The sequence below is a fragment of the Aulostomus chinensis genome, chromosome 8 (genome assembly GCF_037954235.1).
Source record: "Aulostomus chinensis isolate RoL2024-O1b breed Wild chromosome 8, RoL_Achi_v1.0, whole genome shotgun sequence".
NCBI classification, from domain to species: domain Eukaryota; kingdom Metazoa; phylum Chordata; class Actinopteri; order Syngnathiformes; family Aulostomidae; genus Aulostomus; species Aulostomus chinensis.
Window position 1 is genome coordinate 20,898,333 of NC_141327.1, and position 24,866 is coordinate 20,923,198.

At 41.7% G+C, this 24,866-nt stretch overlaps 2 protein-coding genes across 5 annotated transcripts in view; one reads left to right on the forward strand and one right to left on the reverse strand.

Moving 5' to 3' along the window:
* On the forward strand, positions 1-23,497 carry acsl1a (acyl-CoA synthetase long chain family member 1a). 3 transcript variants are annotated; one of them, XM_086211607.1, is made up of 21 exons: positions 1-53; positions 12,804-13,016; positions 14,226-14,340; positions 14,428-14,492; positions 14,579-14,680; positions 15,746-15,845; positions 15,942-16,117; positions 16,288-16,320; positions 17,108-17,159; positions 17,246-17,319; positions 18,796-18,873; positions 19,570-19,704; positions 19,798-19,932; positions 20,385-20,480; positions 20,560-20,632; positions 20,757-20,845; positions 20,972-21,088; positions 21,194-21,337; positions 21,750-21,851; positions 21,927-21,998; positions 22,354-23,496. In XM_086211607.1, exons 2-21 carry the CDS (start codon positions 12,822-12,824, stop codon positions 22,492-22,494), a joined length of 2,094 nt encoding a protein of 697 aa, XP_086067733.1. In that variant the 5' UTR covers positions 1-53; positions 12,804-12,821; the 3' UTR covers positions 22,495-23,496. The 3 variants fall into 3 exon arrangements, with proteins under 3 accessions (XP_086067733.1, XP_086067734.1, XP_086067732.1); XM_086211608.1 differs by lacking the exons at positions 1-53; positions 18,796-18,873 and adding exons at positions 10,485-10,600; positions 18,660-18,737 and having other exon boundaries at positions 22,354-23,497; XM_086211606.1 differs by lacking the exon at positions 1-53 and adding an exon at positions 10,485-10,600.
* Positions 21,432-24,866, reverse strand: part of primpol (primase and polymerase (DNA-directed)) — a 6,795-nt gene continuing 3,360 nt past the window's right edge. Inside the window, exons 9-13 of one of the 2 annotated variants that reach the window (XM_086211609.1) lie at positions 24,652-24,857; positions 24,427-24,535; positions 24,279-24,355; positions 24,147-24,193; positions 21,432-23,745 (exon numbers count right to left, since the gene is read on the reverse strand). In XM_086211609.1, the coding sequence (XP_086067735.1) occupies positions 23,524-23,745; positions 24,147-24,193; positions 24,279-24,355; positions 24,427-24,535; positions 24,652-24,857 (661 nt within the window). In that variant the 3' untranslated portion in view covers positions 21,432-23,523. The remainder of the gene's footprint in view (positions 23,746-24,146; positions 24,194-24,278; positions 24,356-24,426; positions 24,536-24,651; positions 24,858-24,866) is intronic. The other variant, XM_086211610.1, reaches the window with a different exon arrangement.

The following is a 24,866-nucleotide window of genomic DNA, read 5'->3' on the forward strand; positions in this document are numbered from 1 at the left end:
TCTTCAAGAAGAGTCAGATCAAAAGTCTCCGGATCTGCCGCAGCTGCACACAGGTTTGTTAACACATCTTCCTCTCAGCAACTCCAGATATTAACGACATTATTTGTGATTGTTCAACCCGTTACGGATATTTGAGCGTATCAGGATGCCGACCCCTTAGAAACAAGCTGCGTTTCGGGTTTATTGTTGCCCTAAAATAGAACCATTAGCCAAGCCATGTTTGTATGTTCTCGCCACATCGCATCGTCCATACGTCCATACCGACATCATGTCGAGGGATTTTAACCGAATAACGTGTTCATCAGCGGTATCTGAAGCAGATGAAGCCGAGAACATGAATCTATCCTCCAGACGTGGACACGTAGCATCACGGACGATAAGACGCGAAATAATACTTTGTTTTGAAGTTTTTTGTTTTGTTTTTGTTTTTGTTTTCACCTCCGCCTCGCCCACGCTGTAACAGTGACCCCATTGTTCATTGGTAAAATAAGATTATAAAGAATTTTAAATGAGGTCAATGAAGCCTTTGTCAAGTCCAAGTCCCTAAACTGCCGTTCTGACCCAGTAAACTGCAAATAATTCAGAAAAATCACGACGTGTTCATACATTTGAGGTCCACTCGTGGTCGTAGAATTCAGTTCTGCAGCCCCGGCTTTGTTATTTATCACTGGGAATCTCGAGTTCATCAAAGTTATATTGGGGCCAAAGGTGTGTTATTGGTAGCTCAGACAGGATCGAACGTAAAAAAAACAAAACAAAACAAAAATAAAACAAAACAACATTTTCACTCAGAATATTAAAGAGCAAGAGAACCAGACAGTTGATGTCAGGATTGTGTCGGACTGATCTTTGCTGACCAGTTGCTAGGAGACAGTGGCCACTCCCAAAAATAATTGAGTTTGAGGTAAGAAACAGAAGAGCATATGAATTAACATCACATTTTGCAGTACATGTTTAAAAAACAAAACAAAAATATGTTTTGAGGTTGGCTCCATCCATCCATTTTCTTCCACTTATCCTGTTAAGGGTCGCGGGGGGGGGGCTGAAGCCTATCCCAGCAGCCTTTGGGTAGGAGGCAGGGTCACCAGTCCATCACAGGGCCAACACATAGAGACAGACAACCATTCACTCTCACAGTCACACTCACAGTCAATTTAGAGTATCAATCAGCCTCGTCCCCTCTTGATGTCTTTGGACTGTGGGAGGAAGCTGGAGTACCAGAGAGAACCCACACAGGAACAGGGAGAACTCCACACTCCACACAGAAAGATCCCATGCTTGAGCTTGGATTCGAACCTGGAACCTTCTTGCTGTGAGGCCACAGTGCTGACCACTGCACCACTGTACCGCTGTGCTGGTTGTTGATGGCATTTCTGCATGGCTTTTAAATTTGAACTCTTAGGTTGGAAATGGAAGTGACGTCCGCCTAAGTTGACTACATCCCAAAATACTCTTCACCAGGTATTTTGGTGCAACACAGCAGTTGAACAGTACAAGCGTTTGGAACTGGCTTATTGTGAAAAACATTTGAGTGAAGTTCTTAACTTGGAAACACCAACAAAATCCACACTAACATGCTATTTAAGATGCTAAAATAGTATGTGAGGGTCTAAAATCTTAGTATGCAACTGTAAATATATGAGATGAATACTACTACAGCATACATGATAAAGTATCCAAGAATTAGGCACTCGGCTGTTAGAAGTATCCCACAATGCAATGTGACACCAGTAATGACAAGGGACAATAGCAGACAGCAACAACGGCTCTGGAGTCTGTGTGAACTTGGCATGGGTTACCACGGTAACGCACCTCCAGCTAGCAAAGGGCACCAAAGTCTACTATTTAGGTCCTCAGAAAAGATAAGATATAAGCTAAGGTGATAATTCCAACAAAAAAAAAAAAGTTTAATTTGCAGGAATAGACTTTTGTATTGTGTGGCCTATAGAGCTAGCACTCAAGACTTCCTCCAGCTGATCCGGTTTTACAGTCGTTAGCCGTTAGTTGCCATTAGCTTCAAGCTAAAAATACATGGCTGGCTTGTACTGCATCCTGGAGTCACAAGGAAAGGGGAAAACCGTCTCCATTAGCTCATGGTACCTATTTTAAAGTACTTGAGAGGCAGAATTGACTTTTTAGGTTAAGTACCACTTAAAGTACCTTTTTGTGATAATACTTGCATACTTTTACTTGTAACAGCCTACTTTTACTTAAGTAAAGGAAGTGCATACTTCCTCTGTCACTGGCCGGTTACCACGCAAACCTTGTGAAGTAATAACACAAAGCAATGCAGCAAGAGTTATTCAGATGAGGGGTTGGACTGTTGGTTGGTTCCTCTCACTGCAGAGAGCGACACTCACATCTGAGATGATGGACAGATGGTGGTCCGACACCCATCGTTTCAGGAATAAATTATGAAGCACTTGCTCTATAAGAGTGGCCCTCAACCTTTTTTGGGCCACCGCGCCCGTCCATTATCCAGGTCCCTCATCACACCCCCATCCATTAAAATGTAGGCTAATTGTGCTCACTGAGCATTAATCCTGAGAGTTGGAATATCATTATCACGAGTTTCCCCGGTAGCAGAAAGGCCATATGAATAGAAATGACTTTTATGACTGTTAAATAAATGCAATGGTTGGAAATTTGACTTTCAAACTTTAATTTGTGTCGGCTATATGTAAGTATCTCCTCTCTGGAAATTGTGCCAAGGCTGGTTAACTCAGCAGAAATTAAAGACCCTGAACTGATGTGTGAATTGATAAATGAGTGAGAGATTATTTTTGAGCTTCAAAATGTACTGAAATAGAACTATGGTCCAGTGCAATATCCAAATTGCAGAAGTAGGTACAATATTTGGGAAAGGTCAAATGCATGTTAAATGCGTGTTAGCATTCTAATCATAGCACTATGATACTGCAGCGATATCCCTGCATACAAATAGCATTCTAAAAACTTACAAAACATTTTTTTTGTGCATTGAAGTTGGAAAAACAATCTTGACCAAGAGATATAAAACAGTAATGGCAGAGATGTCGCCACTCTTAATTTAACCTGTTTCCTGTTGCTTTTTTGATGTCGAACTCCAGATTAAAAAGTCTCAAGGCAACTCATCCTCTGGCAATGCGAAAGAGCTCAATTTGCTTTTTTGTTTTTGTTTTTTTTTTTTGCAGACTTTCCTGAGTTTAAAAACCGGTTACAGTTAAAGTTCGAGAATATCTCAACCGATGAGTCGGATGCTCTCACATTACTTCTATCACAGGCTACGTGCTCTGTTTACCGACATGAACGAAACCCCAGAGTGATGTTTGGATGTTAGACTTGATTTCTTCCATTGAGGTGGTGTGTGTGTGTGTGTGTGGGGGGGGGGGTCTGCTTGGTACTTCTTCCACAGGAATCTGAGGAATGCATCTTGAGTGTAGTGTTTATCATTTTTCCTTTCTCCTGAACAACATTTTCAAAAGATGAGGTAATACCCTTGTTTCCCCTCTTGCGCTGTTGCTCTACAGATATGGAACGATAGATCAGAGACCTCATTGACTCAATCATGGGACAGGAGCGGTCGTCAGTAGAGGAAGCAATGCGGTGTTGTGACTCAGAACCACAGCACCACCTCACAGTCAATCCACTTTGGTCACTTGAGAATTGCAACATCCTCTGAGCGTCTGCTTGTCTGCTTTAGCTGCCAAATGCTAATCTAGCTGATGTCAACCGCAGCTCTTAGGTGGCTTACACAAAGCGAGCATCCTGAACTTCCTTTTGTAATGTCTCTGTTTAGATTGAATTAAAGAATCATGTGGAAGCATCAAACGGTCTTGCTTCTGTACGGAGTGTTAAGATGAGAACAAATTACTGTAAATGCTGACCCCCCCCCCCCCCCCCCCCCCCCGCCCGAGCACTTTTCCTATCAAGTTTCTTGGAAAATATCATTCAGTTGGAGAACACTGACCTCAGACTAGGATGATGGAAAACTGGCAGTGCATCTTTTCCCTGTTTAATCACATTTAGTCAGCTGTGACGTTGTGTTGCGTGACTCGGCTCCCCTTAGGGGCCAAAAAGTTTGAAGCTTCTTCATGTAGCGTAGCTGCTAAAGATATCACCCGACCGTGCGTGAGTGATACGAATAAAATTGTGTAAGCAAAGTTAAAAGAGAGCATATAATCATTAACTATTTTGATGACGATCCCCCCCCCCCCCCCCCCCGCCAGCAAATAAAAACTAAGAAAGTTTCTGGCCACCCGTGTTTTTTTAACATTTTCCGCCAATAATTCAAGACCTACAGAATATTTGGTGTTGTGATTACATAAAAATGTTTTGCTGTAAGTTCATCTTTTTGTTTTTTTTTTACGTAAACCCACGAGTGATGAATGGTCATGTACTCAAAAGCTGTAGTTCTCTGACAAAACGCTGAAGAAAGTGACTTTTTGTGAAAGAAATGATTTTCAGGCAGGAAATCGATTTCGATTTATTTGTTATAGTTTTTTTTTTCTCTTTTTAAATTGTTTCCTATGTGGTTACCTCAGCTTAATACTATAAAAACTACTTATTCCACAGTGTGTTGAATTATTAATAGATTATTTTTAGGACCTGGCTCAAGTTTAACCCCTTTTGTAACCCATGAACAAATTAAGACTGCAACAGATCAGCAGCAAAGTTAGTATTTTGCCATTTATGGTTTGTGATTTTGATACGATTTGGTTTGTTTTGTACCTTCAGGAGAAGCAAAAACCTCCACAGCAGATGATGGCAAACTCCACACACTGATCTGAAACGGATGAATGTAGTCGCGACGAGTTGCTGTCATTTATGTTCGCTGTGCATCTGAAGCTCATAAAGCTTTGGCTTCCCAAAAGGGACCCATAAAAAAAAATTCCCATCTGTGTTGAACCCGTCTCTGTCTGACTAATGCTACTGTTCGCATCAATCAGCTCTTCTTCACTGCTCTAACCAGTTATTGACACGAGTACAACTTCCTCTTTAGGCCTCAGTATTGCACTGTATGTCAGTGATAACAGGGAAGTTGCAGGGTCCCATAAATAAATTATGTGTTATCAGAGGCATTCAGGAAGGACTCGTGCTGGAGGGAGTTGCCGTTGGACGCGCTCAGTGTGGCGCAGTTTACGTTTCAGCTTCCCCACAGATGTCGATGCTCACACAACAGGACGAGAACGGCAGTTTGGACCTTGTACACTAAAATGCTGAACTCGTGCCACAATGTCCGTTTTTGGTTCAGTCAGTGGCTCATTGTATTTTTTAATCAATTGAATGATTGAGTTAAAAAGTAATCATCAGAACAATCAATAGTTAAAAAACAACAACTATCAGCTGCAGACAGTCCAAATTTAGAGGCAACAAAAATGAATGTTCCTGGAAATCTACAGGAAATGAGCTGTTAAATGGGATTATTGTACCACTTTGTAGCAAGTTGGTCTGGTTAGCTACTTGGAACTGATGGAGTAGTGTAGTCTCACAATGACCATGAGTTTCTTTGACCTGCTGTCTCGAGGTCATGTTGCCCTACGCTGTGTTGGTAGCTGCCGCTGCTGCTGACGGGTGCGTGACCTTTGTTCCAGTTCACAAATCCCATCCTCCAACCCATGCCTTTCCCCTGTGTATTTCTCCATGGTTACACCATGTGACCCAGTGTACAATTTCACGATCGAGGTCAGGACCTGCAGGCTGAAGAGTGACTGTCTTGTGCAAGGTCGGCTTTTGTGTCCGACAAGGCAAAAGTAGATGAAAGGTGTCAGACTGAAGCCACATGAGCTAAAACAACTACCCCCCCCCCCCACACACACACACACACACACACAAACACACACCCCTCCACCCCAGCCCTGATTCTCTGTGACCAGCCCCCACAGAAGGTTTAAAGGCTGGTTCTTCCCTGGTTAATTCTTAACAACTTTACTTCAGCTCATCGTGGTCTATCAGGCGTCCAGGAGCCTCACTCTGCTACAAGTCAGAGTGCATCTTGTTCCTCGCTATGTACGATTAGTGCCACATAACAGAGTGGGGGACGGTTGACATTTTGGCCGTCTCTCCCAAATCTCAATGTAAAACCACACAATATGAACTAGTCATCCGTATTCTCCTGATCAAGGCTATGCACATGAACTAGATCTGTTTATGGGGCTTTCTTGGTGTAACAGAATGTTCCGAGAAGGTAATAACTACATATTTAAACGACCTCCCTTGCAGTACTTTCTGCTATTTGTGAAACTATTTAATTGTCAATGCGTTATTGGCAGATGACCAACAACAACAACAGGATCCAATAAGTCGATAACTTTGCGTGAGCATTTTTAGAACAGAATCAATAGTGAATGACTGTGCGTGCATCTACGTTACAGGAAGTAGTATATAGTGAAAAGGTTCATTTGGCCTACAGGAACACTTCTGTTAATCTATAAAGGCCAGTTCGGGAATAGTTTGTACCTGACTTGGTTCGACCCCTTGCTTCTGTAGTGACAACAACATGAAGACAACCGAAGCAAGTGGTTGAAACAATGGTACAACATGGTGGTACAACATGTCAGGTACAAAGCTTTACCTACCTGGCCTTTATAGATTAATCGTTTGAAGGAAGTTGTATATTGGGATGCGACACCAGGATGTGGAGTCATGTCTTTTTTGTTTTTCACATTCTGTGTAGGCGAGAGTTGGAATCGTGTTAACATTTTTAGGTTTCAGTTTGACTAAAGTGAGTCATTGTCTCAGCAATAAGGTTACAAATAGCATTTAATTTCCCCGAAGACCAGTGACTCTTTTTGCCCATTGAACAGGCCAATACCCAAAACATAAACAGAAAAACGACTGACCTTTAAGAGTGTGGAACCTGCAAATGTTTCACTTGTTGTTGCTTGAAAAATGACTGAAAAGATTAATCGCTGATCAAAATAGTTAACAATTAATTTTCTTTCTAAACATCGACGATGTGGAGGAGACATTTATTTACAGGTGTGCATCGGCTGAGAGCCGCACCAGCCATGATAGATGAAGCGAGTCACGCTGTTGACTGGGAGAAAAACTCATGTACTTTCTCCTCTCGTTATGGCAACTAATCACTGAACTTTTTTCCGATTCTAGTCTCTAATGAGAGAAATAAAAAAAACAACAACAACAAGTAATTCCTAATCTTAAAACCAGCATCAAATATTTACAAATGAGACGCTGTGACAAAAACAAAATCTGAATCAATCAACTGCTATAAAAAGACTTCATCGGTGACTAATCATCTTATTGTTTCGGCTGCACACGACCACATGAAGCAGATTCACGCGGCAGCAGAGGGAAAGTCTGCAGATTTGGCAGCGACCGTCTTGTTGGACTGGGATTACACATTGTGTGCGTCGATCTATGTGCTAATCCTGCATTGATTAAGGTCGAAATAATGAGTTTATGTCGTTTGACCTGACCCCCAACTAAGGTTGTGTGATAACTCTCTCAGAAAATATCACGGAAAATACATATATAAAAATTATGATTACGAGTTAAATGAAACCAGAACAAGTTGTACTGGTTAAACACGTGTATTGCTACATAATACTTCTACAAAATAAAATTTCCCACATGATTTTTTTTTAGCATTATTATTATTAGACAATTAAATGTCATGTGGGCTACAATATATACTGTATATATGGAAAAATGAAAATAATATACCTGTACAGTAATATACAGGGGGAAAATGCAATTCTTATTGAGAACAGAACTTAACAAATGTGTCAGAAAGCGTTTCTATGTGTTATTTCTAATTTTCTGATTTTGTTAAGACATTATGAACCTTATTTCTTGTGCCAGTATGCTAGAGGTGAAAAAAAAAACGCATTTTGAAATTATCTGTAATTTATAATAGCAATACTAATTGTGTGTATTTTTCTTGATAATGGCACAAGTAGACTCCATTTGCCAATTATTTTGCTGTCACAGTCGTATTGTATGTGATAATATCAGTGCGACATGACTTCTTAACCAAATCATGCAGCACTTCCTTGAAGCTGTAACCTGACGCTCAGCAGCAGCTGTGGCTCATTGCCGGTGGTTTTCAGGCAAAGTGAACATTTCAGAGATACTAAGTGTGACCAAGCACGTGTGTTTTAGTAACTTCCTGGCTGTGGTTGAGGGTGAGGCATGCTGAGTAACTAACTAACTAGCTGTAATTTGAACTAGTCCCCAAGTTCTCTTCTGTGTGAAGTGAACCAGCTGCCCTTGTCCCCCCCCCCTTTTTTTTTTTCCACTGTCTTGTGTGTGCTGGGGAGTGGGGTGACTAGGGAACTGGCCCTGCTATTGGCTTGTCTTCCTCACAGGCCAAGTATGGAGAGTGGAGGTGTAGGTAGAGGCTGGTTAGGGCTTGTTCAAGCACCTTTTCCCTGCAATGACTCTCAGCCAAGCATGACAACAATGGCATGTGCCTGCTGCTGGTCACCCGAAAGAAAGTCACACACATGTAGATCGCAGCTGCAGCTCACATCGATGGTCACATTGCCTCATAATTCGTTTGATTGCTTGTTTGGTCTGTGAAATGTAAGGAATCCTGACATCACAGGTGTTTTCAGACATTAACATTCCTAATTCTGTGCACTCAAGTGAGCATGCACTAATGATGCCAAATCTCTTAATTAGAATCCTTTTTGACCCCCACCGCTTGCAGCTTCTCAAACTTTACCAATTTTCAGTTGAGTCTCAGCTGGATGCCTCTAGAATGGTGCAGGAAGTCCTGAAACCTGGAGATAAGTTTGCGTTGTTAATAGCCTGATATTAGGTTTTTACTTCTAGCGTTATCAACAAAAAAACATTTTCCATTTTCTTCCGCTTATCCCTGTTAAGGGTCATGTGGGGGCTGGAGCCTATCCCAGCGGCTACGGGCGAGAGGCGGGGTTCACCCTGGACAGGTCACCAGTCCATCACAGGGCCAACACGTACAGACAGACAACCATTCACACTCACAGTCACACCTACAGTCAATTTAGAGTATCAATCAGCCTCGTCCTCTCTTGATGTCTTTGGACTGTGGGAGGAAGCTGGAGTACCAGAGAGAACCCACACAGGAACAGGGAGAACATGGAGACTCCACACAGAAAGATCCCGTGCCTGTGCCGGGACTGGAACCCGGAACTGCACCACCGTGCCGCCAAAACATTTTCATATTTGGAAAGATAATCTTGTGGAACAAAACATGTCATTCTCAAAATGCACTTGCAATCCGCAGTCATCCAAAATAGATGAGAAAACTGCTTGCATTGGCAAAACTAACGACCCGGGTTAGTCTACGGAAATACTTCCTCCCGACAACGGTGTTGATTTTAGTCACTGTTGCTAACATCATAATATCTCTTTATGGCTTTTACTGCTTCAGATGTGGTGCTTTACGTGTGACATGGATGATTTTGTGGATGTAGCGTGTTGGCCCTTGTAATCATCGTTCCCACGTCAGCCACCGCCAAACAGAAATATCAGGAACATAATGTGAATCGATTTAAAATATAGACAGGGTTTGAAAACTGATTTTATCCATATCTGCCTTGTTAGCAAGGCAGTACAGGTTGAGTGGAACAGTAATGAGTCCTTAGACACAGAAATAAGGTTTAACCGTCAGCTTTCCCCGTCTCAGTTGGATGTTTCATGTTTTTGTCATTAAATGCATAAAACAGGGTTCGTTCTTTTCACTAGCTTAATGTGCTTTAACGTTATGTTCTCAATGTCAAACTGATTATTTCTCTGAAAAGCGACTGCCAGGAGGAGAAGCATGAAGCTACTTGTGGTGACGTCGAAGTCATATATTAAAAATAACATAAATATTGCTTTGAGCGATTGTATTTAAACTTCAGAATCTTAAAAATGTTGCTTTTTCTGAATAAAACATGGATGCTCGATAAACTTTGTTTTATTTTTGGCAGTGATAGAAAATCGGATGTAAAAATTTAATAGGTTTTTTTTGGGCGGAGGGAATCCATGGTGATGCTAAATTCCAGGTCAGCTCACAAAAATACCTAATCTCTGCAGCACTGTATTAGTATTCTAATATTTGCTTCAGTCGTGCAAAGGTTACGGAACACACAAACCTTTCTGCAATTAGCGTGTTTCAGCAGTATGGACACTCAGCAACGTGCTGATTGCACACAGTGTCCTAAGATAAAGAGTGATAAGATATTGGCCTTCCTTGAATCAATGTTGGTGAAATGCCTCTCTCACCTTGGCTGGGGTTTCTGAATGAATAACACTGAAACGCCTTAAAATTGAGCAGTTTAACTCTTGTTTTCATGACAAAGTCCGGGACGAAAGGTCGTAGTGCGTATGATTAGATATGGGATTTAAAACCATCCATCTTGTGTGTCTAAATCGATCCGCTGTTTGAATTGCGCTCCAGCGAGTGGCCAGCAGTGACGGCTGCCTGCTGCCCGTCTGTGTTTCTATTTACAGGGGGCGTGTTTCAGCTATTCATAGTCGTGGGACCTCAGAGGTCTATTAGAAGTCACTGTGAGTCCTGTCTAGAAGCAACTGCTGCTCTCACAGGGCCTTACAGAGAAACTGCAGCTCTCCACCTTCAGACAGACACCTTACCTCTCTTCACACACACACACGCACGCACTGTGGACTTGTGAGTACCCGTAGTCATTTATTTGTTTTTAATTCAAGCTGCTGAACTTCTATTTTCCTGTTTTTAAGATTTGTCTTGAGCTAAAGTCGTTATTTAGGTTGCTCAGACCCTTGGCTGCCTTTCACAGTCACCAATGGTAACAATTGCTAAACATATGGAGCAGCTGCGTATTTTAGTCTTGGCTTCCTTAAGTGTTTTATTTTCTAAAGAGGACAAATAGATTTTGAAATAAAAATTTCTGTCACTTTTCTGGTCAAACAGGAGATTTGAATGGATTATTGTCAGTGCTCTTAGTAAACGCAACAATTTGCCGGACTAGATGTGCAATTATTATTTCCACCCCAGTGACAGAAAAGTATTCTGTTTGAGAGAATTGCTGAAGTTGGCAGCCATTCTGTTTGTCATGGGCCGGTGTTAATAATAGAAGTAGGTGAGAAGTCACTCGTGGTGGTTGTTCGTTTACCTACAGGGCTGTTACCTTTCAATTTAGCGGTCAAATGATACAACCATGTGCACGGAAAGCTGCAAAGTCTGATATAATAGGAATTAAACAGAAAGAAAGCGCATTAAACGTCAAAACAATATATTAATGTATTTCATATTTGGATATAAGAACTGAAAAAGAAGTGAAGGAAGGAAGAGTTTAAATTGCTCTTCGTTGCCTCAAGCTCATCTCATTTGCATGTTATTTAAAGTCACAGAGAGTTCTGGTTATCATTTGACTAATATTTTAAAAATTAAGTCGGCAAATTTTTCTCCGTGTGTCACATTTGGGGATTTGAGCCCAGCTGAATGCTGAGTCATTTCTGAGGCATCTCAAAGCAAAAGCTGCAGCTCCACTCAAACGCCAGTGTTGTGTTCAGTGTATACAGTGTCTGCAGCCTCTCCTCAATGGACTCTTTTGTTCTGAAAATGTGCAGGGAGTCATATATCCTCCCAGCATGGGTTTCTTAGTGCACAGCTGCTGGAGCGTAACACCTCTTCCTTTTGTCCACTAAATTTGCGTAAATGTATCAAGCTAACTTCATGCATTCCAGGTTGTAGAATTTGATTTTTGTGTCAAAGGTCAAGGTCACAGTAACTGCAGTAACACACACACACACTCACACACACACGGATGCACGCTCATCCGATTTCAAGATACAATGAAGTGATGGCATTTGTTCAAAAGGTCAACCTCAGTGTGACATCATAACGTTCTACAAATGCAGTTGTGGGGACATTATTAACTGCCATCCCAGTAACTCCTTGGGGGAATAAAGAATTGCATTTTACAACAAAAAAAACTTTTAAAAACTGATAATAAATAGTAATATTCTGGAATACTTGTTTATTGTGAGTCTGGACGCGCTTGCCTGGTGGGACTAGAGGTGATACTGTGATCGCAGGCCTTGGTTGACTCTTAGCAGTGGAAGTCAGAGGGTGTGGGTGGAATTTAATGACATTTGATAGGATGATGTAACTTATGGGCCCAAATCTGATGACATCATATTGTCGTGGTGGAAGTCTGCCCTCTCAGAGTCCCCCAAGTTTTGATATTAACTGCAACTGTGCTGCACTTGTTAAACATTAAAAAAAAAAAAACATTTTTATTGCATCATCAAGTGGCTGTCACTAACTTGACATTCATAGGAAGGGGTGGGAGTGGCTGTGTGGCTTTAATCAGATTTAGCAGGTCATTAAGGACAGTTGGCCTCCTTTGGCCTGCTGTGACCCAACTGTGTTTGGTGCCATAATAATTTAGAGAAGTTTAAAATAGGGTCATAGTGGTTCAGGGGTTAAGACACACAACTCTAAACACACAAATATATCTGTAAATTTCTGCTGCATTCAGCCAGGAGCCCTTGTTTGCATGCTAATGTCCAGTAGAAAACAACTCAAATAATACAAATGGAAAAATCTTTCAAAATTCAAAATGTCAGTGAGGTGTTGTGTGAAAGGAATCAAAATACAAGGGTATTTATAGTATTGCAGGTATTTGATGAAATGCTGCCAAAGCAACGTTTAATGGGCTGCCACTTCAAGCATGCTAAAACAAACAAGATAAATTCTAAAACAATGGGCCCATTCATAAAAAGAAGAAATACTACATCCTGCATCCTCCAGCAACTGTAGCAACAGGCTGATACTGAGAGACCCTGCAGGCTGGAGGAAATTCCCTCAAATACACTAAAGTCTGTTGTTGTCACTTATTTTCTTTTAGGGTCGGTGCACCACAGCCATGCAGGCTCAGGAAGTCCTGAGACAGCTGCGGATTCCCGAGCTGGATGACCTTCGGCAGTACGTGCGTGGATTACCCACTAACGCGCTCATGGGCATGGGTGCCTTCGCTGCCATCACCACCTACTGGTTCGCCACCCGGCCCAAAGCCCTCAAACCTCCCTGTGACCTTGGCATGCAGTCCATTGAAATACCGGTAAGCAATAATCTCATTTGTTCCCTTCCTTTTCCCAGTAATGCCCTCCAATAATAATCAATACAGGAGAGGGCTGGTGCAAGAAAATGATGTGATTTAACTGGAGGCAGTTAGTCCCAGGATCAGACCACTACTAGTGAAGATGAGCAGTGAGCTCTGTTCACCAGCATCGGCAGTAGAACACAGGTGTTTTTGAGAGGGACAAATGACAAAAAGGAATATTCTCATGCTGCTGCATCTCTGCGTTTGTCTGGACTTTTTTTCTGCTCCATCATCTGGAATGTGGTTGCTGGATTTATACTGGGACTAAACTGAAACACATATGCTCACTGATGAGGCAGATGTGATGCTGTCCACATTTGTGCAGCGCTGTGTGCCAGATAAGAAGAAGAAGAAGAAGAAGAAGAAGAAGAAGGAGAGAAAAGATAACACAAGGTTTTGCAAAAAGGGATTTACAATGTTTGCTAGTATTTTTCCTGTGGTAATTGGACATTTTTTTCACTGTTGCAAATATCACCACCTGCATCCACTCGGTGGCGCTGCAGAATGCGTGCTTCTGTTTTGTTGCTGTACATCACATGGAGTCACCACATCTAGAGTCTGTTTACAAGTTTCTTATACCAAATACCGAAATCGGCTTTGTCGCCATGGCAACACTGTTTTGCAAACTTAACCCTACTGAAACAAACAAACAGGGGCAATACAAGAACCAGCTGGGATTGTTTCCTCCACTGAGCTTATGTGTTCCTGGTTCGTCCCAGAGACATTAAGTGTTGGGCCGGATCGGAACATTTTCATTCATTTCCCAGGAAACACTTCTCCCAAACAATAAATTCCATTCCAGTGAAAACATTTAGTCCAGAAAAGTTACTGCAGCTCATCTGACAGCTGTGAAGCAGGTGCAGTCAGATCAGGTGCATGTTCACCTGATCTGATGGTTCCAGACGTGTTGTGTCTTGAAGCCAAATGCATTTTTATTAAACTCCCTTTTTGTCAACAAAGTTGTCTCATTCTCACACACACACACACAGACACACACACACACACACACACACACTCATTTGAGGTTCAGTATTTTGCCGAAAGACAGTTCCACGTGGTCTTGAGATGAACTTGAACAAGTAACTTTCGTAACTCGATGGCTTCTCTACCTCCTGATCCCAGTGAGAAAGATTCAGGCATTGCTGACCTTTTTTTTTCTTCTTGTAGGGAGAAGAACGTGCAAGACGGTCAGTGCTCAACGACAGCGATCAGCACATGACGTTCTACTACAGCGACGCGCGGACGATGTACGAGGTATTCCAACGAGGGCTCCGGGTATCCAGTACGTTCCGTTCTTTGATCACTTCAGCGTGAACTTTGTTATCCTTCCAGTCGCTGGCGAAAAGTAATAATTTACTGTCCCTCACAGATGATGGACCCTGTCTCGGGTCCAGAAAACCAAACCAGCCGTACGAGTGGTTGTCATACAGAGAGGTGAGACGTCCACCGCACTCATCAGCATCTTACTTCCTGTTTTTCAACAACGTACTAAAGCAGATCTTTGCTTTTCTCCTGCGCAGGTGGCAGACAGAGCAGAGCACATCGGCTCTGCCCTCATCCACAGAGGACACTCGCAGTCAGAGGACAAGTTCATTGGCATTTTTTCCCAGAACAGACCAGAGGTTAAACAAGCAGCATATAATTTCCCATACTTCTCTAATTCCTCCCCTTCATACCTAAACTAAGCTTTCTGCATGTCCAAAATTGTTCTGAATATCCGATATGCTGATGTTACCACTGATTAGGTCATGTACCAGTATCACTATCTGTACAAAAACAAGTTCGTATGACATTTGAATCACATACATACAGAAAAACATGTAAGCATTGTGAAACATAGAGTTTGTAGTTATTTCCAAAATGTACAGAAAAGGCCATAAGTCCTCTATGTACCATATGTTTCTTCATCATAAACAACATATGATGAGAGATAAACTTAGAACAGTAAAATTAGAACAATACCTGAATATACATGTATATAAATATATCAAATCTGCGTGTTTTACTCATTCAGGTCCACAAGATGCTTCTTTTTTTTCCCCTTTTTTTTTTTGAGTTGGCAGCTCCAAAGACCTCATTTCAGTGTGCTTCTCTCATATTCCTTCTTGTTGCTAGGTTACAGAAACCGTCTTTTAGCACTTCCACATTCCTTCACTGTGAAGGTCAGGTCTCTATAGTTTACTTTAGAAAGCCACAAGCATGACAAACACACTCTTGACACCCTCACAGACGTGCAACACTCTTCCGCGGGCTTCTTGATTACAAATATTGATCATCATGATAAATAAATGGGTTGTCAGTGACAGGTTTTCCTCCACTGTTGTTGAATGTGACAGGATCTCATGTCCTTTCTTTGTATTATTTTGTCTGGTCATTGAGAGAGAAGTGACACTGGAGAGTCAGACAGTGTTCCTGAAGTGGAATTATTGTATTTTCAAAAGAACGCATTGCACACCAGGGACATTTCTGCACAAGGGAGGCTGTGATAGGATTTGTATTGAAAATCGGAGCTTGCCAGGACAAAAAAAGCATCTGTGGAAAGAAAGGCCTTATTCTTATCTTCAGCCGTCTCCATGCAGTGAAGTAAGACAGTCTGGCATCACCAGATTGAACTGCAGATGTAATTCATGTGTGATTATGTTGTTGTTGTTTTTTTTAATAAAATAATCCCCCTCTTTGTCTTTCAGTGGACCATTTCGGAGCTAGCTTGTTACACGTACTCCCTCGTGGCCGTTCCACTTTACGACACGCTCGGCACTGAAGCCATCGGCTACATTATCGACAAAGGTAAAGGCAATCCAACCGTTTGTGATGTTTGTCATAAATTCTATTCAAATTTCACATCCATAACTGGTGGTGGATCTGTGTCTGTGTGTTTCTCAGCTTCCATCTCAACAGTGATCTGTGACGTACCTGAAAAGGCCAGAATGATTCTGGACGGCGTTAGCGGGATGGGGCGAACAGTAAAGACGATTGTGCTCATGGAGACGTTCGACAGCGATCTTGTGACTCGTGGAAAGGAATGTGGCATTGACATCATCAGCTTGAAGGACTTTGAGGTGAGAGTAATGTCCTCATCTAATATTTTATTAATATTAGTACTGTAAAAAAAAAGAGTTCATAAGTCTTCTACATGACCTTTCTGTTGATGCACACATGGACACTCTTTCTTCAATCATGTCTGGAAACACATGACACACGTTGAAATACAGTTTGTTTGTTTTCCCAGGCCTTAGGCAAAGCCAACTACCAGAACCCAAAGGTAAGTAGGAACACAGTTTAACCTTTCCACAGTGTGAGAAAAGGTTCAAAATTGAGGAGCTTTTCGGATTTTGCATAGTTCTTAAAGGAACATGCCAACTTTTTTGGGACATACGTCTATTTTCCATGCTCCCCAGACCCAGACATGAAAATAGATTTGCTTCTCATGCCTGTGCATTCATTCGAGAGCTGAAACCCTCCAGAGACCAACTGACCACTGGTTAGCTTAGCATAATCGATGGTAATGGATAGGAAGGGTTAGCACATACATCTTTATATAAAGCATTCAGTATGAAATAAGACTTTAAAATGACGCGATCACTAATTTTAGAAACAAAGGCATAATTGAAAGGACTTTCCTGACTGGGCGCAGAACCTCAAAACTTTGGGCAGCAGAACAAAATGTTGAAAAGTAAAGTGGCTGCTACTACTAGTCATGGCTAACTTCAACCAAGATCCTCAACCTTATCTATTTGAACCAGAATAAACGGAGGAGTAATTGCAGGTTAAAGCTGGAGGTATACTAAACTGCCGATCCACTACTCCACGACCATTCATCCTGCTTAGCTATCTTGCAGTCAGTTGCTCCCTGTGGGTCTCGGCTCCCTCATGCAGCAAAGAGGAGAGTGGGGTATCCATCCTTGTGTCTGGATCTGGGGAGGACAGCGAATAAGCAAAAAAAGAAAAAAAAAACAGTTGGCAAGGTCCTTGTAATGTAGTGTCATGCTCAAGTTCAAAGGCAATTTAGTTTGTATGTGCTTTAGTGTAAACCTGTGATCTGATTACAGCCACCTAAACCAGATGACCTCGCGTTAATCTGCTTTACATCTGGAACTACAGGTAAGAACGGCAGCAGGTGCAACTGTGACCTTTGGGAAATTGTATTAATCATGTCTTATATAATCATAATTATCATTTACCTGCAGGAAACCCAAAAGGTGCCATGCTTACTCATGGAAATGTCATCGCCAACACTGCAGCTTTCCTGAGAGTAACACAGGTAAAAAACTGTCGTGTTTCATTTCTGTGCAACAACTGCAAAAGCACCGAATTATGATCAAAAATGTCAACGGGCCTGTTCCACGGCTAATCTTTTAGTCCATGAGGTGGCCTCTGAGGACTGATACTTCCTCTGTTACTGATGCATGATATTCAAGATTGCAGAATGTAGCAGACGGCTTCTGCTGTAATGAGTGAAACCACAAAGCTGTGATGGAAGAAGGGAAGCAGACTGTTGTCCCCACAGACGATACTCAGCGCAGTGGGATCCACTGATTGAGACTGGCAGATCATGAATATTTGTAGCTGCTTTCACAGCAATTCATTCAACTCAAGGGACGTGTAGTCTAGCTGAGCTGCAGCGGCCTCTGCTGAAAGCAGGTGGTAAAACAGGTTGATTTGACTGCACTTCTGTAGCACAGTTTTAAATAAACTACTGAAAAAAATGCTTTCACATCAGTTAAAAAGGCTTCAGGTAAAACTGTGACATTATTCATGCTCATTATGGTTGATCTCATTACTGAAATAGTTCATGTTGACATGCAGCAAGGTTGCTAATGGCTAGTGCTAACTGACCAGCGGCAGGAATGGAGAACAATTGTCTGTGTACTCAGATTTGGGCCTGAGTTACTGATGTGTAAGGTTTTTCCTTCTTGGCTCGTTTCTCTTTTATCTTCTATGCTTTAGCAGATAAAGTTTTCATGATTAACATTCACAGAGCTGTTCACTAATCTGCAGAGTCATGGCTTCCTCCATAAAAATCATGTACTGAGAATTCCCATCGACCTTCTAGTCCCTGAAAGCATCTCTACATTGAGAAACTACACATTTTCATGCCCTGTAAGTTCTAGTTACATCCTGCAGGAACAGACATTTGTAGCTTGGAGCAGGAATGAAAGCGACATTCTTCTCAACAAAATGGCTCAAACAGTTTTAATAGTTTAAACCAAAATGTTTCAGAATTTAGCTTCAACGGTCAGCAGTAATTCTCACCCACTTGCACATTTCTAGCTATTTTGTATATTTGCTTGGGTTAAGAGAGTTTCTCTTTTAAGAAAGTTAAGCTGCACCTCAAAAACAAGGTATTGAGCACTCTGTAGCAAAAACTACAAATATTCCATCAATTCAGGTCAATGAAACTCAATCATGGTACAGTAATGTCAACATTTCCACATCACATCGAATGTATAGACATAGATTTACCACTTGGGGCGTTACTCAACAAATGTCTGAATACATATCTGATCCCCCCAACGCTTTTAAGTGTGACTTAGGTGGCTGCGTTCCTCTTAACGTTCCTCTGACACCTCTTCCTCCTCATCCTGTGTGTACGGCATCCAGGGCGCCCTGAAGCCCAGCACTAAAGATGTGCTCATCTCCTTCCTCCCTTTGGCCCATATGTTTGAGAGGGTGGTGGAGGTACAGTACGCCGCGCTTGACCCTGCAAACGTGCACGTGTTTTGTGTGTCCTCCGCAGGTACACTGCATGCTGAACCTCCATGACATTCATATATCCTATCTTCCCCTAGCTCACATGTTTGAGAGAGTTGTGCAGGTATGTCTTGGATTTGTCTACATTTCAGGTGTATTTTTTTTTAACATGAAAACATCTGTAAACTTCGATGTCATGAATTAAATGAATTTTGAATTGAGCAGCAAGTAGTTACAGTCTTCTGTAGTTTTTTTTTTTTTTGAGATTCTTTCAGATATTTTTCAATTAAAAATTTGATTATGTAGTTTAAACTGACTTGCATGTCAAATCCATTTCCTCTACACGTTTACAACTTTACAGGTGGGTATCAGATCCACAGAATCTCTCAGCCCCGAGAGCAATAAGTGGTTCTCAAACTGGTTCAAACATTGTTTGATCTGAGGTTTCTCGTTTTTGCTTTTTCTGAAGATAAGAGTTCATTCTGATACATTAAAAAATGGGGCTAAATTTGTTCAGTACTACCCTAAATAAGGTATCGGCAAAGTGCCATTGTGGTATTCTATTGACCCAGTTTGCTAATGATCCCCAAACCTGTGTAGTTTTAAAGGAAGTGAGAAACTGGATGTGGTATTTTGAAGCAATAAAAGGAAAAATGTGATGCATGTTGTGGTCAACTTGTGTTCTTTTAAGTTGCAGCATGTGTAGAAATACATGAACAGGTTTAAATGCCTCAGTAACCCTGACCGTTCAGTTAAATGTTCATTCTTGTGGCCGCACTATGTACTTGCACGAGGAGTAATAAGCATCGGTTTCCATCAGGGTGTCATCCTCATCCACGGGGCTCGTATCGGCTACTTCCAAGGAGACATTCGGCTTTTGATGGACGATTTGAAAACGCTGAAACCGACGGTCTTCCCCGTGGTGCCCCGTCTCCTCAACCGCATGTTTGATAAGGTCAGACTCCAACTTCATTGTTCATTTAATGTGGTTCCTGATGATTGTGTGCAGCAGAGGCTCTGACCATAACCGCTGTGTACTTCTCTACAGGTATTTAGTCAAGCCAACACGCCACTGAAGAGGTGGGTGCTTGATTTTGCTTACAGGAGGAAGGAGGCGGAGCTTCGTAGTGGTGTGGTCAGAACAGACAGCTTTTGGGACAAACTCATCTTCAAAAAAGTACAGGTAACACTGACTTCTTCCTATCCATAATTAAATAATTATTCAAGAAACTCTTCTCACTTCCAAATACATACTGCTTGAAGTCCTGAACCACTGCCATTTTGCTGGAATTTAATCACAACTTCAAAATATGGCTGAAATAACTTAAAGTACAACTCCAGTACAAATACTTAAAATGCTAATTTTCTGAATGGAGTTCAGAATTAAACAGCCACATTATGTTTGACGTGGCAGAAACTCTTATCTGAGCTTTTCATGAGTTCATTTCTGACAGCCGTTTCTAACAGTATGTGCAGGTTTGACACAACACTTATAGAAGACGTAGGTTAAAAATGAATTCTTATTATCTTGTGCTTCATTCTTGCACAATAAAGATTTATCATATGGTTTTCTGGATTTTTCGGAAATGGCGCCGTCTGCATGGCCTTAGTCTTCCTGCTGATGTCTTCCTGCAGGTGAGCCTGGGTGGACAAGTGAGACTCATGATCACTGGAGCCGCTCCCGTGTCCCCGACCATCCTGACCTTCCTGCGAGCTGCTCTGGGCTGTCAGGTGAGACACGTAATGACGCCCCTCCTGCAGTTGAGACATTTTAATAAGAATCACTGAAACTCTGCTCTGCACGCCACAGTTTTATGAGGGCTACGGCCAGACGGAGTGTACCGCCGGGTGCTCCATGTCGATGCCTGGGGACTGGACAGCTGGTAATATTTTTATCTAGTCTCTTACCTGCTGGAGAAGGATTATTAAAAAAAAAAAAATGCTGTTAGAAATGTAGCACCATGTGTGGTGGCCTTATCTGATCATATTACTATTCTGCATCTGAAGGCCACGTCGGACCTCCCCTTCCCTGCAATGCCATTAAACTGGTGGACGTGGCAGAAATGAACTACCTGGCAGCTAACGGAGAGGGAGAGGTGAGGCGCAATCATAGACATACAAAAACTTGAATTCTCTTCGATTAAATTACTAAATAAAAATATGAAGTGGAAAATGTTTGCCAGAAACTTCTTGGAATCACTCTTATCCATTTCTACTTCCAGGTTTGTGTCAAAGGACCAAATGTATTTCAGGGATACCTGGGAGACCCCGACAAAACAGCCGAGGCAATCGATCAGGACGGATGGCTGCACACGGGGGACGTCGGGAAATGGCTTCCTGTGAGCAGCTGAAATGACCTTTTTTAATTGTTGTCCTGATCAAATGCATCAAGTGCAAAAGTTAAGCACAAGAACATCGGTTGTATTTCTTCTGTTTTTTTGTAGAACGGCACTCTGAAGATTGTTGACAGGAAGAAGCACATTTTCAAGCTGGCACAAGGAGAATACATCGCCCCCGAGAAAATAGAAACCATCTACAATCGCAGCGACGCAGTGGCCCAGATATTTGTTCACGGGGACAGCTTACAGGTGTGGAACCGTTCTCACTGGAACATTGGTCGAACAAACACAATGCAGACTTCATTCACATTTTTAAAAATACGCTTGCACAACTTTGTGGAAGACTTGTTTTATGAATGAACAGAGAAATCCTTGTTACCCACGTGTATGAATAAACTGAATGATAATCTTAATTGTGTGATACAACTTGAACCTTAGTAAATCGGTAACAACAGGACTTTCCTTTGAACCACATACAGGCAGGTATTTGACAAGCAAATTTCCCATATTTTTTGGCTTAATTTTTCAAAAACCTACCCTGCCATTTTCACATGTCATATCTTTTACAGTTTTTTTCCTTATGACTGTATGAACCCTGTACATGTTTCTAAAGCTTGTTTGGTAGCATTGAGCTTGAGGTGAGCCGTGTTCTGTTTCAAAGGCTTGCCTGGTGGGGATCGTGGTGCCAGATCCTGACTTTTTACCTATTTGGGCCAAGAAAAAAGGCTTTGAAGGATCCTACTCTGAGCTGTGCAGCAACAAGGTGAGACTGGTCTCTCTCTGCTGTCCCAGACACTCCCGCTATCTCTCTTCAACGTTACCACGTTTCTGTCCGCAGGATGTAAAGAATGCCATTTTGGAGGACATCTTGAGGTTGGGCAAAGAAGCAGGACTCAAGTCTTTTGAACAGGTGACTTTTACTGCGTTTGAGTTGCGTACATGCACACATTCAAGCTCTATTCAAAAACTGCATCAGTAAGTTTTGATTCAGTAATAATTATTACTCCCTCATTTTCAAATGGGAGCTGAAATTACCGGATTATTTTAAACTGAAAGTGACTTTTTCCAAGCTCCAAACATTTCCATGTACGAGTCTGTCAATTATAGAACGTGCAGTTTTTTTCCATTGTGGAATTTGATAATGCAGCAAAATGAGACTACACGCACATCCAAAGCCAAACCTGTCAGGCAGGTGCTGAGACGGGAGTGTTAGGACATGTACAGAAAGCGCTCGCACGATGGTTCACCCAGTTTTCTCCCTGCAGGTGAAGGATATTGCGTTACATCTCGAGATGTTTTCCATCCAGAACGGCCTGCTGACGCCAACTCTCAAAGCGAAGAGGGTGGACCTTCGGACTCACTTCAAAGAGCAGATAGATGAACTTTATGCCAAAATTAAGATGTGAGCAGGGAAGGTGACACTCATTTGGAGCCAAAACCAAATAGTTTATCAGGGTATCCCCTCTATTTTTCTGCCTCGTTGGAGAAATTTGATTTTGAACAAACTGGATAATGAATCTGTTTGGCATATATTGGCTGGCTTATAATTCAGTATATTCTAGAACACATCATCATGTTACCGGGTTTATTCATCTAAAGAGAAAGAATAAAACACACCATGTGACTTGCTTAAACTGCCAAAAACTCTCTGTGACAGTTTTTCATGCTCAGGAGCTGAGAAACATCTACAAAAATTGACTATTTATGTACCAGACTATTTAATGTTTTGGGTATCTATTTAAGTTGATATTTTATGTATCAGTTCTACCTGTAAATAATGTATTTGCTGGAAAATATGTTTGTATCATGCCTATTGTATTATTAATTCCCTGCATTCCTGTGTTTCTCAGAGCTATAGACTATAGGATGGCCAATAAAGCTGTTTCACCCAAAGTATAGTTAAAATAGCCTGTTGGGAACTATGTTGATCAACAGTTATTTGAGTTTGCTTTTGTTAATGCATGGGGAATACTAATATACATATTTATATATCCTCTCAAATTGTTGCAGGATGAAACTATATATTCTCATATGTATAAGGCAACAATATGTGGTCAGTAATTCAGCAAACCTTTCAGTGAAGCAGCATTTACACTGTTTAATTAAAACGTTTGCTGTGAATTCAGATGTTTCGACTCGTATTGAATTATGAACAATACGTACATTATCAGCTCTTAGACTGTTAAAACCATACAGCTTTTGTTTGGTTTCTTAAAAGAGTAAGAAGTGCAGTTTGAGTACAGTCCATTTGTCAATTGTACCAAACAAGTTTTTTTTCTTCACAAGCTATTTATCTTTCAAAATCAGAAAAAACATTTCAGTTAAAATATATGTTCCAATAGTTGTATAAAACACATTTTTGTTGCAATTTGTCAATAAAGTGCATTGATAAGGAACTTCAGTATCGTCTTGTCAGTGCAAACTAACGTCACCGTCTACTGGGAATCAAAATCAGCCAAGCTTCTGAGAAGCAGCTGATCAGAGATTTCTTCACCGTTTTGTTCATAGTCAGCGAGGCCCTCCAGGAAGTCCTGGTCGTCCTGTCCGCCTCCCCACCCATCAGCAGCAACTTCCTCTGGATGCTCTCGGCTCTGTGGTGCCTGGTTGGGTTCAATGTTGCCAGCGTCATCCATTAAATAAGCCTGGTCCTCGTCATCCTGTCAGGAGAGGTGACATAGTAGACATAGACAGTACTGATTCAACCTATTAAGTAGAGTGAAGTACAGGCTATTGAATGTACTCAGAAATAACAAGTCTTTTGACGAATGTCTCCTTCTTCATTTATGCATTTTGGCAAGTGGCAACCAACATGGAGGTGCACCACCGCAGCCTATGTTGAAGTTTTCTGCACCCTAAAACAAACCTCTCGCCTGTGTCTGTTAATACTATTATTTTATGTACATTGTTTTTGTCTGATATGCATCAAAACTACAACAATGGACCTATTTTTAAAGTAAGATGCAAAAAGTACAAATATTTATTGAAAATCCAGGGAGAAATAATAAAAAGTTGTCAGAAAAATAATCAAGTACAAGTATTGGAAACTAATTAAACGAACCAGCGTCATGATGTAGCTGATGCAGATCTCCTGTGGCAGTGGGTAACCTGGGACAGGATGAATGTCAAACCATGTTAAGATGTGACACCAGACGGATGGAAACTGTGACTGGTCCTTAATACCGGAACGTACTTGAGGATCTGAAGTTCCTGCAGTCAGGATCGTGACACTTCTGGTACCACATTTCCTCTTTGAGATCCACAACAATCCTGCAGAAGAAATGAAGATAAACTGAAGGATCGCACTGACAAGCAGTCAAGAGGACTTGAAATGCACGTACATGATGTTGTTGCTCCGATGAAACCGGCCCACGTTTTCACACCAGCGGTACTTGCCGATGTCGTAGACAAGCAGTTGTTCACTGGCAAAGTAGTTCCATTGTCTGATTCCTGTTGAAGACAACAAGGTCCACTGAACACTCTGACCATTTAACATGTTTGAGAGCTCATTTGCACCTTTGTGCAAGAGATAGTACATCTTGTACTGGCCAGATTCAAGCCCTTACTTCCTTGTACGCCGTCTTTTCTAACGACCGTTAATACGAAGTCGTCTACTTCTCGGTGAGGAGACAACAGGCAGCCAGAAGGGGAGCCCGCCAACGCCAGGTCATCTCCAGGGTTCGTAAGTGAACCCTGCTGGTTGTGACGCCTCCCGATTTTACATTCCTTTGTGTCTGCAACCTCCCATGTGAGAATTCTCTGACCTGTGAAGCTGACGATA

Coding starts and splice junctions, on each gene's coding strand:
- acsl1a (XM_086211607.1), top strand. CDS start 12,822: ATGCAGGCTCAGGAAGTCCTGAGACAGCTGCGGATTCCCGAGCTGGAT. Junction 19,705..19,797: donor TCAACCGCATGTTTGATAAG/GTCAGACTCCAA, acceptor ACTTCTCTACAG/GTATTTAGTCAAGCCAACAC. Junction 20,633..20,756: donor GCCTGGGGACTGGACAGCTG/GTAATATTTTTA, acceptor CTGCATCTGAAG/GCCACGTCGGACCTCCCCTT.